The following is a 14,300-nucleotide window of genomic DNA, read 5'->3' as shown; positions in this document are numbered from 1 at the left end:
TAATTTCCGATATTTCAGTCTTTATCCAAAAATATTTAAGAGTGGTTGCCTTGATCTTTTTTAAATAACTGTTTTAAAACATTCTTTAGGCCTTGATCCAAATATATATTTATACTTCCATCAAAAAGAAAACATAGTAGCAAATCTGTAATTAGTTTAAACCTGCTTAACACCTAAAAAAGAGAGGAATTATGGCACAAATTTATTTAAAGAAACATATACAATATGATTACCCTCATCTTTTATATTCTATATTAGCATTAGAGCAATACTTTACTCAGCAACTTTTCAGGAGTTTGTCACCAGTCAATAACCCAACCCCCATTTGCCAATATTCAAAGACTCAACCTGAAGGTTTACCTGTGTGTCCTTGGTCTCTGGTTTAAAGAAGCTGTCCTGCCTGGACTATGTTGACTTCCAAGCCTAGCAGGACTTGTCATGTAGTCATTAGGAACTGTTGGGGGCTTAACAGGTTCCAGAGTTTTATAAGGAGTATTTCGTCTAAAGAAGCAAAACAGAGAAAAAGAATAATGAGTAAGAAAGATTAAATGGTATTGTCACCATATTTGTGATTGTCTCTTTGTAACCAAGTATAACACAATTTTTCTTTATCTGTAATAATAAAGTTTTGTTTGAAAAAATTCTTGGGGAGGATCCCTGGGTGGCTCAGCGGTTAGGCGCATGATACTGGGGTCCCAGGATTGAGTCCCGCGTCGGGCTCCCGGCATGGAGCCTGCTTCTCCCTCCTCCTGTGTCTCTGCCTCTCTCTCTCTCTCTATGTCTATCATAAGTAAATAAATCTTTAAAAAATTAATTAATTATATATTGTTCCCAGCCCAGTGACCCACAAGCCACTGTCCTTGTACATTATGAAAACAATGTACCTCCCCTAAAATTTACTCCTACTTCAGTACAGAAATATATGAACAAGTACATTCTGATACCATTCTGATATATTCTGATACCAAAAATGCCATGTATTTCTCAATAAATGATTTTAACTTTTCTACTTAATAGCTTCCTATGTTTTTTTCAGGGGCTAAGGGTTTACAGAATGAAAATGGAAACTAAGATTCTGTCAAAATGTTGACTATCAATCTCTGTTACTATAAAATAATGATTCCTCACCCCTCTACCAAAAACAAGAAATCTACTATATTGCTTCCTACGTTAAGATCAACAATCGTTCAAAGATGTCTTACCAATCAGTCTATATTTTTGCTGCACTTAGAAGGAAGAAACCACCAACTATTATCTTTTCTATTTCTCCAATTGGCCTACATGCAAAACTTAAGTATAAAGGGCCCTCAGATTATCAGTAGAAACACAGTTCAGAGTTCTCCAGGTAAAGAGTCCCCCTGCAGGCTATGAAGCCAAACCACATAAAACACATCGCTAATTCAAACTCCTGCAATAGGAATATTGTAAACACATATGAAAGCACCATATGGAATCATCCTGCAATTTCATTAGAAATAAACTTGGGCTAGACTCCCCCCCCCCAAAAAAAAATGAATTAGAAGGTAAAAACTAGGGATGCCTGAGTGGCTCAGCAGTTGAGCATCTGCCTTTGGCTCAGGGTATGACCCCAGTCTGGGATTGAGTCCTGCATCAGGCTCCCTGCAAGGAGCCTGCTTCTCCCTCTGCCTGAGTTTCTGCCTCTCTCTGTGTGTCTCTCATGAATAAATAAAATCTTAAAAAAAAAAAAAGATAAAGGGGATCCCTGGGTGGCGCAGCGGTTTGGCGCCTGCCTTTGGCCCAGGGCGCAATCCTGGGGACCCGGGATCGAGTCCCATGTCGGGCTCCCGGTGCATGGAGCCTGCTTCTCCCTCTGCCTGTGTCTCTGCCTCTCTCTCTCTCTCTGTGTGACTATCATAAATAAATAAAATTAAAAAAAAAAGATAAAAACTAAATAATGCTTATTTGCACATATACAAAAGATTCTTTCTAGTACAGACTTCTATAGAGAAAATTATAAAACAAGCAGATTCTGTTCAAGGAAAGAAGAAACAAAATGAATTTGTAGGAGGTAGTTCACATTGAGAGCGTCCCACAGCAAAGACCCATACACTTATTTAAGTCACAGAAACATCTTTCTCTTTAGCATATGCCTTTTCTTGTAAAATGTAGTTGCATTCTTACCCCAGCGTTCCCCGGCCTGACATGGGAGGGCTCGGTGGTTTCTGAGTAGGAGGATTTGTTCTCGACAGTGTGCCAGTTCTTGCAGGCTGGTTATTTCCATGCTAAAATGTGGAAAGAAAAGCTTTTTATTTTTATATCAAATTGTTCTGTTGGTGTTTTGACACCATGTATTATTTTTTTTTTAATATCAGAATGTGAAGTAAGGATTCCCAGACAGTTTTAATAACTGACTTTGGTACTACATTTTAAAAAGTCAAGAAATTTCCACTTGCACAAAGCTTTTTCTCCTATTATCTGTGCTATCCAGATCAATTTATGGCAAATACAGATATGATTATTGGATTTTATACATTATTTTACTGTTAAACATGTTCACTGAGATCAAACTTAGCTGCATTAAAGTATTGGATTTCCAAAATTTTTTACATGTGTACATGAATAAAAACTATAGATCTCAGTGTCAACTTGCTAAAACATTAATCTGAAAAATCATCTTTATCTTAACAATTCAGTAACAAAGTCATATGTGTCTGGAAAACCTCCTAATTGTTAAGTCAATAAAAGCAAGGCAACTATCCAAAAAAATGAGCAAAGCAATAAATGTTAGCAAAATTAATGTTCCTATATAAATGCAGATGTCAATATATCATTGATATATTAACACATCCAAGCTAAATGTTGCTGATTTGAACTGAGTTTATTTAATCTACATAAATCCTATGGGAAAAAAGCAGACAGACATAGGAAGAGTTTTCACATTTTAGTGGCTCTGCAGCCTTTATCAAAATAGAGGGAATACTGTGGATCAAATGATAAGTAGTATCTCTTACCTTGGCTTTTAGCCACTTTACGTTGGCAAAAAAGGGGGGGAAAAAGTAGAAATTAATTCTAAATAAATTGTATCTAATAGGACACGTTTACATTTATAGTCATTCAATTCATGTTAATAAGCTTTTACCCAGCCATATTTCAAATATTTTATAAAGAAAAAAATCCATAAGCAATAGGGAAATATTCACATGTATTAAATATTTTCCAAAAAAATATATTCATAAGGAAAACATCACTAAATTATGCCGATCCCATGAAGGCCCAATAATGTCTTATATCAGTATTTATCCCATGAAACTAATCCAACTGAATTACAGATGATAAACACTGATTTAAACACAAACATCTAACACATTCAATGTAAGGCTACTTTAACACATCAGTGTACCAGACGTAAGGCTTTACCAAACAATCAATGCTCAAGTATTCATCAGATGAATGGTAAAATAGTATTCTAAAACTGATAAGCTGTAAATGCTAAAATTCAAAATCACATGGTGCTTCCAAATTCAGAAAAAGACCTAGTACCTGAGTATTAAAAAAAAAATCCCTATGCACAATAGCACCTTAGCCCGATATACAAACAAGGTCTAGGGGATCCCTGGGTGGCTCAGCGGTTTAGCGCCTGCCTTCGGCCCAGGGTGTGATCCTGGAGTCCCGGGATCAAGTCCCACATCGGTCTCCCTGCATGGAGCCTGCTTCTCCCTCTGCCTGTGTCTCTGCCTCTCTCTGTGTGTCTCTCATGAATAAATAAAACCTTTAAAACAAACAAACAAACAAACAAACAAACAAACAAGGTCTAGAAGCCCTCTCATTTGTAATTTATGAATCTAAATCTGAGCAGGCCAAAAGCAGAAGGTATAGGTTGCTTTTGTTCTAAGTTTTCTTCTGAACCAGTTTAGACAAAATTCAAAACTGAAGAAAGATTGCTTTGATCCTAAAGGCTACTCCTATGAAAGATGACTAGCCTATATATGAAATAACATGTACTACAAATAATATGAAATACTGTGTATGTCCTAAAGCATCACTACTTGTACCATGCCACTTAAGAAATACCTTTAGGTTGTAGAGTCTAACTTTGTATATATTGGGGTCTTAAGTTCTTTGACATTTGTCTTTCTAAATATGAATCTATCATTTTTCAGGTGACATAAAGGCAACCATTAGGAAAGTCAACCAAAGAAGGAATGTACTTTGTCTTGGATATATTCTTATTTCTAGGAATTAGGCCAGAATTTTAGTATTCTTTAAATGTTTGTTTAGAATGATATTGCTCATTTTCATCAATGTCTAGAATCCTACCTAGCTGCTACATATTACATCTGGATTTAGAAAGTGTAAACCTGAGTAACATTATTATCCTTGGAAATAAGATATACTAATGTGACAGCATCTCAATACACTAAATATTTCTAAAATAATTTAGAAATATTCCAAATATGACCACGTATCTTGTTTCTACTGAACAAGAAAAAAAATAGCATTCAAGTATAAACTGATCCCAAGTGAAAGAATGAATGGAGAATTGGGGAATAAAAACTCTAGCAGAACTCTGCTACTGTGTAATGATGCAACCTTTAACCTTATATGAAGTTCTGCCTTTTCTATCAAGTGTGTATTTATATAGAAGTGTCTGAGTTTGAGAGTATTACAAGGAAATCATCTCTGTATCTTACAGCTTAAAATACTGTAATTGCTAGCAACCAACAAGATTTATCCACTTAAAAAATCCCCAAAACACATCCAAACTAGACTTTTATTTCCTTAAGATCTCACTTCATTTCTTTAATATTTACATTAACAGGCCACTTTACCATGTCCTTGGAATCTCAGGTTGAAAACAGGATTCTCTTTGATTCCTCCCTATCTTCTGACCCTGAGTAAATTATAAGCCTTGTATACCACAGGTGCTGTCCATAAAAAAGGCCAATCCTTTCTTTGCTATGACTCATTAGTTTACTCTTTTAATACAAATGAAACCTTCAAAAAATATCATTCCTATGTATATATTATAAATACTTAGTGTCTCTACTAATAAAATGTAACAACTCCTAGGTTACATGGTCTTTTGAGACTTAAAAACACATACAGTGAAAGTCCTTTGTAAATTATAAACCAGGCTATAAAGCTGTTAATTAAAAATAAATTTAGGGACACTTGGGTGTGGTTCAATCAGTTAAGCAGCTGCCTTTGGCTTGGGTCATGATCCCAGGATCCTGGGATTGAGCCCTGCGTTACCATCGGGCTTCCTGCTCAGTGGGGAGCCTGCCTCTCCCTCTCCCTCTGTCTCTGCCTCTCCCCACACCTCCCCCTTGCTCACACACTTGCATACATACATAAATTCCTTTAAAAATTTTTAAATGTCTTTACTAAGTATTCAGGTCTTCTTTAGCTTACTCTGAAAAGCTGTACTCTTATAAGGTTCATCTTCTTTACATTCTCCTTTATGTATATATTCTGGTGGTTTCCTTATGCTAGGATTCTCTTATCCATATCTTAAACTGCTTCCAAAAGTCAAACCAGACATAAGATATTTCTTCCATATTTTGAATTCCTACCAAACTTATGTGTAACCATCTATCTCACAGCATAAAATGCTTCACCATATAGTATTATTTAAATAATACAAGTATCAAAACCCTGAAATTTAAATCACAAAAGAAAATATGATGGAACATTAATTTCAGAGTCTGGAAACTTTAACATGAAACTTGGTAGACATAAGAAGAAATACTAATATATTTGGATATAATTTTTTTAATCTATGTGTATTTTTTATAATACCCAAACATTAAAAAAGTCAAGAGCCAAATAGCAGTATGAAGAAATTTAGGAATATATAAGGAAAAAAGAATTCTTACCAATCAGTAGGAAAACAGACTTCTAAATAGAAAAGTGGTGGACAAAGGTTAAGAAAATAATTCTAAAACTATAACTAAGAATAGCTTCTCTCTTTTCCTTCTCATTAATTTTGGCCCTAGCATTTGTTCATTAACTACTATCCAAATTTCTGGGATACCTGGGTGGCTCAGTGGTTGAGCATCTGCCTTTTGGCTCAGATCATGATCCCAGGATACTGGGATAGACTCCTCCATCAGGCTCCCCACAGGGAGCCTGCTTCTCCCTCTGTATCTCTAACTCTTTCTGTCCCTCTCATGAATAAATAAACAAAATCTTAAAAAAAAAAACAAAACCACCTACTATTCAAATTTCTAACCGTCACTCTACTATGCTCTAGAAATATTTAATTAAGCCAGCAATGAATGATCTTTCAGAGAAATCAGAAAACAAGAGAAACAGAGTGGCAATGAGACAACTGGGGAAAAAAATAACTGTATATATTTGTATATCACAGAAACAAAATATGGACAAACATGCCACATATCAGACTCTAAGAAATGTTATTCTCACAGACCATCAACTCTCTCACCCTAATCAAAAATATATTTAAAAATAACCTGTGTATAACATGTGAAATAAACTCAGTATTTTAATAAAGTAAAAAAAAATTTTAAAAATTACCTGTACAATACAAATGTACTGTCATTTACGTTTAAAATGTTAAATAATAAATTTTATGTATATTCTGCCATGATAAAAAGAAAAATCCTGTGTCAGTAACCATATTACAGAAAGCAGACTGCCAAAATTCATATCTGCATACTTTCAATATATATTATGTGGCATTTACACTTCCCATTTATACATATATGATGAAATAATTTCATATTCTCACCCAAGATTTCCTTATAAAATTTGCTTTCATCTTCTATTCTGCTAAGTACTATGTATTAAACTATTAAATATAATTATTAATGGAGGAATAATATAGGATATTCACTTCTAAGATGATGACATTTTTTTTATGCACGTATTTTGTTTTGAAAGAAAGCAAGCTCAAGATTAGTTAGGTCAAAGGGGGGCAGCCCAGGTGGCCCAGCGGTTTAGTGCCATCTTCAGCCCAGGGTGTGATCCTGGAGACCCGGGGTTGAGTCCCATGTTAGGCTCCCTGCATGGTGCCTGCTTCTCCCTCCCTCTGCCTGTGTCTCTGCCTCTCTCTCTCTCTCTCTCTCTCTCTCTCTGTGTCTCATGAATAAATAAAATCTTTTAAAAAAAAGAAAGATTAGGCCAAAGGGGAAGAAGTGAGTGCGAGTGTGTGTACACACATGCATACGTACGTGTTTGTGTATAAATTTTAATCTCATGGCAATTAATACAAAAGAGATTTCTTCCAGACTCTCAATATTCAAATCCTATAGCTCAATCTAGTCTAAAATAACTTAAATTCCAACTGAATTTAAGCTTTTTTTTTTTAAAGGATTTTATTTATTTATTCACGAGAGACACAGGAGCAGGGGGACGGGAGAGAGGGGGAGGGAGGGAGGGAGGGAGGGAGGGAGGGAGAGAGAGAGAGAGAGAGAGAGAGAGAGAGAGAGAGGAAGAGACACAGGCAGAGGGAAAAGCAGGCTCCACACAGGGAGCCTGACGTGGGACTCGATCCTGGGTCTCCAGGATCAGGCCCTGGGCTAAAGGTGGCACTAAACCACTGAGCCACCAGGGCTGCCCTGAATTTAAGCTCTTTTTTTTTTTTAATTAATTTATTTATTTATTTATGATAGGCACACAGTGAGAGAGAGAGAGAGGCAGAGACACAGGCAGAGGGAGAAGCAGGCTCCATGCACCAGGAGCCCGACGTGGGATTCGATCCCTGGTCTCCAGGATCGCGCCCTGGGCCAAAGGCAGGCGCTAAACCGCTGCGCCACCCAGGGATCCCTGAATTTAAGCTCTTTTACAACTCTAGCCACATACCCTGGGTAAAAATGTAAGAAACAAACAAGGAGCCTCTTCTACATTTGTAGTGTTCCAATTTTATATCTAACTTCAAAGCATGACAGAAAAGGGGAGATTCCAATAATGACAGCACAGAGTAGAATAAAAGTGAGTATTGTCAGTCAGCTACACTCTTCTCTTGATCAGGAACCCCAAATAATTTAGAATGCAACAGAAATCCAGCAATAACCCTGGTCAGATCAGCCAGCTAGGGAAAGCTTCAAGATTCTAGCCGACTCCTAAAAATTTATTATAAAAATTCTGAAAATCAGATACAAAATCAAATAATGGTCCTCTAGGAAAGGGACTATCAAATTTCATAGGAATCGTTTATCCTGAGCAAAAACGGCTATAGAATTCAGGTCATTCAGTATGTTTGCAGAATAACCCATAAACATCTAAGAAGTTGACAGACTACAGGTATCCTTCAATAGCAGCTAATTCTGCCATGCTAAGAAATGAACATGGGCAACAAATAATCTCTTTCCTAAAACCCTATTGGGGCAGGGGAAGGCGAGGAGAGTATGGTATGCAAAACTACATACAATTTTTTTGTTTTTCATAAGTTGCTGGAATTATAGCCACATCTACATAAATGCACTTACATATATTTTTGAAATAAAAGGTTTAAAGTATTTATAAATTATTTTCTAAAACAACTCTGCAAAGCATATAAATTTTTTATTTTTAAATATTCATTCAGTAGTAAAAGCAAGACATGGCATTCACAATATCTGTAATATTAGTCTAGGATTCAAATGGCTCTACTGACAAAAAGCCATGGTAAGTTTTACTATCTTCTGAATACAGCCTATTCCACAGATAAAATTCTGACTCAAACTTAGTATAATACATAGCTAATATTAAATATTCTTTGAAAACTATAATGCTAGTTACTAGCTAAGAGAATCTATTAATTAAGAAAATGATTTTTACTGCTCTATTTCCTATCCAAAATATTTATTGGATAAATTATTTCAAGTTAATATAAAAATGCTTACCTTGACACCATGGCCCACATCATCCAGAACTGTATAGTCAATAGGTTTCCGAATATACCTTACAGGACGCTCCATGTTTGCAGGTGCTATTATTTTGTGAGTTCTTGATGTATTCTTATTTGTTGTCAAAATACCAATCTCTCTCCGAGCCACTTTTTCTTTGTGAATGTCCACGGTCTATATTTTAAATTTCAACACAGAAAATATTATTAGGCATAGTAAATAACAGCCATATATATTGACCATATACAAGGTTGGACTACAGGACAGTATCACATGTCTACTTTCCAGGGAATACTGTATCTTTCCCTTCAAAATTAAGGAAATTAATATCCTTGAGGCTTAAAACAGGGAATATCTAAAAGTGATTAAAACCAACAACTGATTTAATGGAGTTGGTTCCAAAACAATTTCCAGGGAAACAATTTTCATTCCTAAAAACTCAGTGTGTATGGAACGGAACAGGTATCTTGCTCTGAGAAGCTTATACTTTATTTATTGAGGATGCAGATAAGGAAGAAAATCAATAATTACAACACAATAAGGTAAGTGCTGTAGTGACCTACACACAGGGCATCTGAACCTCTCCAACAGTGTTCAGAGCTGAGATACCTAACTAGGTTGAGAAGGGTTCACTTAAAGACTTTATAAAGAAAAAAAAAAGACTTTATAAAGTATGTAGGTTTTTAAGAATGAATAGAAGAGGTAAATATGGAAATTATTCAAGGCAATCAATCATGTTGCAGATAAAAGGTATAAGAGAAAAGATGGTAAGTTAGAGCAGAGGTTACAAACTGGCATCATGCAGCTTACCTAATACTGGCCTTTATGGCTTAAAAAATTTTGTTGTTGTTGTTTAATTGCCAACATTTAAACCTAGATAGTAGTCAGCACATAAGAAATAATTACACAACTACTCAATAATTTAAACTTTGTCCTAATGGTAGTGAGGAACTGGTAACAAATTTTAATTGGGTGACATCATCAAACCTGCATTCTAAAAGATCCCTCGAGTTAGGGCATCTGGGTGGCTCAGTTGGTTAAGCATCTGCCCTCGGTTAAGCCATGATCCCAGATCCCAGGGTCCTAGGATTGAGCCTTCTTGCTCCCTCTCCCTCCTGCTTATGTGCTAATAAATAAAATCTTAAGGGAAAAAAAAAAAAAAAACAAACAGATCCCTCTAGTAGAGGTGGTGAGGATAGACAGAACAAGAGCACAGGCCGTGAGACCAGGCAGGAAGCAGTGACAATAGTCTAGGTGGAGAAGCAGCAAAGATAGAAACTGAAGATGGTCAAGGGGTATTGTCAGAAAAAAAACAAGTTTAAGATTCTATTAATGTTTAAAAATAACCTGTGTTAATGTTTAAGATTCTATTTCCAGAATTTAAAAAATTGAGAGAGGATCTGCAATCAAAATATTCTCCCAACTCCAAAACAAGGTAAAGAAAATTCTCCTTCAGTGTCTAGAGTTTTTGCACATCTTACAAGAAAAGGCACTGCTCCCCCTGTCTGGGATATTTATAAACAGCCTTAGAAGATATGGTGTCTTCCAGGAGAGCAAAAGGTAGGCTTGCTTTCTGTCCAGTGTAATAAAAATGTCAGCTCTGGGGCAAAGGTCAGGAAGGCTTATTGCCCATTATAAAAGATCTGGTCCCCTAAGCTGGGAGTTCTTTTCCTGCAATGGCCCCATCTCTGTGTGCAAACATCACTTGGCTCTCTTTTCAGTATCCTACAGAAATTGGGGCTAGTTACTGGCTAGTAAATGCTGACACTGGCTACTGCTATTGCCATGACCAATGACATCCTGCATCTGGCCCAAGAGTCTCATGTCTTGGATCCCTGGGTGGCGCAGCGGTTTGGCGCCTGCCTTTGGCCCAGGGCGCGATCCTGGAGACCAGGGATCGAATCCCATGTCTGGCTCCCTGCACGGAGCCTGCTTCTCCCTCTGCCTGTGTCTCTGCCTCTTTCTCTCTCTCTCTCTCTCTCTCTGTGTGACTATCATAAATAAAATAAAAAAAAAAAAAAAGAAATAGGGACAAAGACCCAATATATATATAAAAAAAAAAGTCTCAGGTCTTTAATATTGTCTATGAAATTGTTGCAAGCTAACTTCTTAGCTTGCACAAAGGGTAAAAAAAAATCTTAAACCTTTCACAATTTTTGACAGTTTTGGAAATGAGGCAGAATTTCTTCTAGAAATGGAATGAAAGACCAGTTAACAGGAACCAGCTAAGTCCTTGGGAATCATGAGTGAACATGCTGACCAAATGGGATGGTCAACCAAGCAATAAATGGTTTACTTTACCAGCTATTAATAAAGGCTAATTTGAGGATGTAGTTTCAAGGTTAATACCATTTTGTAGGTTCAAAGATAGCAGTCTGAATAATGCCCTAGTTACTGACCATCAACTTTCCATCAACCTGACACTTGGCCTCAGCAGGTCTGCCCTATGAACAACTGGTACTAAGATTTATCTGGCAGAGGGAGTGGGGAACACAAAAGACTGTTCCTCTTAGACAATGTTACACCCAATGTTACACTGGGTGCCAAAGGAGAAAAACTACAACCACTGTGGTCAGAACCAGAAGAATCTTTAGAACTTCAGCTAGTTTGTTACATGCAGGGAAGGGGCACATAATGCTTATTAAAAGATGGCAACAGCTGACTGTCTTCTTGCTCAGTCCCTCCTGCAGCCTATTTGGTCAACATTCAATTCATTCAAGATGAGTAAAAGAGGGGTGCCTGCATGGCTGTCAGTTGAGCATCCAATTCTTGATTTCAGCTCAGGTCATGATCTCAGGGTTGTGAAATTTAGCCCTACATTGGGCTCCACACTCAACAGGTTTCTTCTTGGAATCCTCTTTTCCTCTTGCTCTGCCCCTCCCTGCTGCATTCCCTCTCTAATAAATAAATCTTCAAAAAAATATATTAGTAAAAAAAACCTCAGCATTTTTTGGCAGTGGGTCTACTACAAAAGAGCTCTGCCTATACCACCCCGCCCACCCCACCCCAAAAATTTCACTAAGAGAAACTACTGTGGGCACTGACTAGCCTTCACGTTCTTCCTGTACTAAACTGGGTTTAAAATGATGAAAAAGGTGATTCACTAAAGAATGAGAAACTTGTCCAAAGAAATCTAGATGAAGTCTTGCTGTTGGACCTTATGGCCTTGGAAAACTCCTCTAATTCTTATGCTGAAATAAGCAAGAATTTAAGAGATATTATCTCGATAATGGAACAGCAAATAGCCTACATTATGTAGACTACTAAAAACAATGCTGAAAAAAATAAAATAAAATAAAATAAAACAAAACAAAACAAAATAAAATAAAATAAAATAAATAAAAACAATGCTGTCACTGTGCAGATCTTAGCCCAAGTCATCCAAAGGGCACGCGGTCATTTCTCTACCAGAAAGCAATGTGGCTGTAGCTCTGAGTGTCAGTATTGATCAGCATACAGCTAGAGCATTGCTCAAAACTGAAAGGAAATACACCTTGTTTAGAGGGGCAGAGCTGCTCTCTCCCAATCTTCCCGATGGCCCAGCTTCGGCTGCTTTGCAAAGATAAATGGTGGTAGAGATGAGTTTTCCTAGTTCCCCAAGGGAACTGAAGATCAAACATACTCAGGTAGGCTAGAACACTAGAGAGAGGTGGGATTCAAATTTTTATGGCTCTGTTACATACAGGAGCCCACATCCCCTTCAAAACCATCATGTAGAGGAAGAGGGTACTTGTTTTCAGCTACCAACATTTGGGTAGGATTAACAGTGGGTAAACAGCAACTAACTCATACCTTTTCAGTGCTATCTTTGGATCAATTCAGTGTATTACTACTGTTGTGCCTTCTACCACTGAGTATATAATTTACTGATATTTTGCATGCCTGTACTGTGAATGCTCCTAAGTGCCAGAGCAGATTATGACAAATGGGAAGAGCCCAAAACACTGGTAGCTTTAGCACCCCACAATCCTTATGACCCCTTTGTGTACACATCTCCACACATAGATGATTTTACTCACTGGGGCCTCTGGCAAGAGGAGCAGTTCCCACCAAAGGTATCCCTTTGGTTTTTGGATTCAATGCCTCCCTAAAAGAGCTACCAAGTGCACACTCCTTTTGAAGTTTCCCATTTGAGGATGGGTCAACTCAAACTCAATGACTACAAAGGTGGTAAGAGACTAACAAGCTTCTCTTATCACATTCAAGTGGTAAATTCAAGAATGCAGCCAGGCTGGCCCCTATGGTATTTTAGCTTTACACGAAAAAGTGGCAGTTATCCCCTGGGGGAAGTTTTAACCTCCATTCTGCATAAATCAAAGCCACTGGCTCATTGAGGCCCTTGATTCATGGAGGATCTCATAAATGCCTGCACCTGGTTCACTAATGAATGATTCAATTACAATGAAACTATGGTGTTCAGAGTGCTGGTATGCTGTTCAATTTCAGGGTCAGCCACACAGAGCTGAAAATGGGTGTGGATGCTTTGCTCCATGGGCAGAACTCAAGTATGTTCTCATAGATCTGACCAATATTCCTCTTCATAAACCTTGTTATATTTTTACTGACTCTGGGTCTGTTACTAATGACCTAGCTATTTGGTCTACTACTTGGAAAACTACAAACTGACATAATAAAAACTAGCCATAAACTGTTGGGGACAAATTGCAGTTGCTGATCAGATTATCTAGGTCACAAATATAGATGCCCATGGTAAGGGCCCATCATCTGATGAGATCATATGGAATGAAGCCTATAACCAGGCCTATATCGCCCAGACTGCCATCACTGCTGCAGGATCTATTAACACATGTACCATCATAGAACAGATATAGAGTAAAAGACTCTCTGTTCCTGATGCAGAGGCAATCAATGCTTGCACACTTGTAATTCCCAGAAGATCCACTTGTCTGATCTCTTCTACTGACAGACTGGCTACATCAGATCTCTGACCTCCTTCTTCAGGCTATTAGTAGTATCTTACCATTGGTGACATTTTTTTTTAGGCATGACACTGCTATTCCAATCCAATCAGCTGACTCCAGCCACACCAATGTTAACCTTGATGCTAATCTGTGCCTCATTTTTCACTTTCCAAACCATTTGCAGTCTGTTATGTTTTTATTCTAAAAGTCACAACAATGGGCAGTTAGTCAAGGTGTTTGATGACCTTCCATACTCCCTATCACCCACAGGCATCATGTACTGCTGAGTGCTGGAAGAACCTGCTCAAAAATCAACTCAAAAAATTCAAAAACAAACAACTAGATTAAAAAATGGACAAAGGAGGGCACCTGGGTGGCTCAGTTGGTTAATGCCTTCGGCACAGGTCACGATCCCAGGGTCCTGTGATAAGAGTTCTGCATCATGCTCCCCGCTTAGCAGGAGTCTGCCTGTCCCTCTCCTTCTGCCTCTCCCCCACCCCACCTCACCCCGCCCCGGGCTCTTTCTCTCTCTCAAAAAAAAAAAAAAAAGAAAAAAAAAGAAAAAAGA

General features: G+C 37.6%; 1 protein-coding gene across 9 annotated transcripts in view; it reads right to left on the bottom strand.

The window, feature by feature from the left end:
• Positions 1 to 14,300, bottom strand: part of ABI1 (abl interactor 1) — a 131,206-nt gene that overhangs the window by 20,995 nt on the left and 95,911 nt on the right. For 6 of the 9 annotated variants that reach the window (XM_055331349.1, XM_055331352.1, XM_055331353.1 and 3 more), the window contains exons 3-6: positions 8,808 to 8,984; positions 2,973 to 2,987; positions 2,143 to 2,243; positions 361 to 501 (exon numbers count right to left, since the gene is read on the bottom strand). In XM_055331349.1, the coding sequence (XP_055187324.1) occupies positions 361 to 501; positions 2,143 to 2,243; positions 2,973 to 2,987; positions 8,808 to 8,984 (434 nt within the window). The remainder of the gene's footprint in view (positions 1 to 360; positions 502 to 2,142; positions 2,244 to 2,972; positions 2,988 to 8,807; positions 8,985 to 14,300) is intronic. The other 3 variants (XM_055331346.1, XM_055331348.1, XM_055331351.1) reach the window with 1 other exon arrangement.

This window comes from Nyctereutes procyonoides, unplaced genomic scaffold (genome assembly GCF_905146905.1).
Source record: "Nyctereutes procyonoides isolate TBG_1078 unplaced genomic scaffold, NYPRO_anot_genome, whole genome shotgun sequence".
Classification (NCBI taxonomy): domain Eukaryota; kingdom Metazoa; phylum Chordata; class Mammalia; order Carnivora; family Canidae; genus Nyctereutes; species Nyctereutes procyonoides.
The sequence above is the reverse complement of the archived record's forward strand: the minus strand, read 5'-3'. Positions and strand labels throughout refer to the sequence as shown.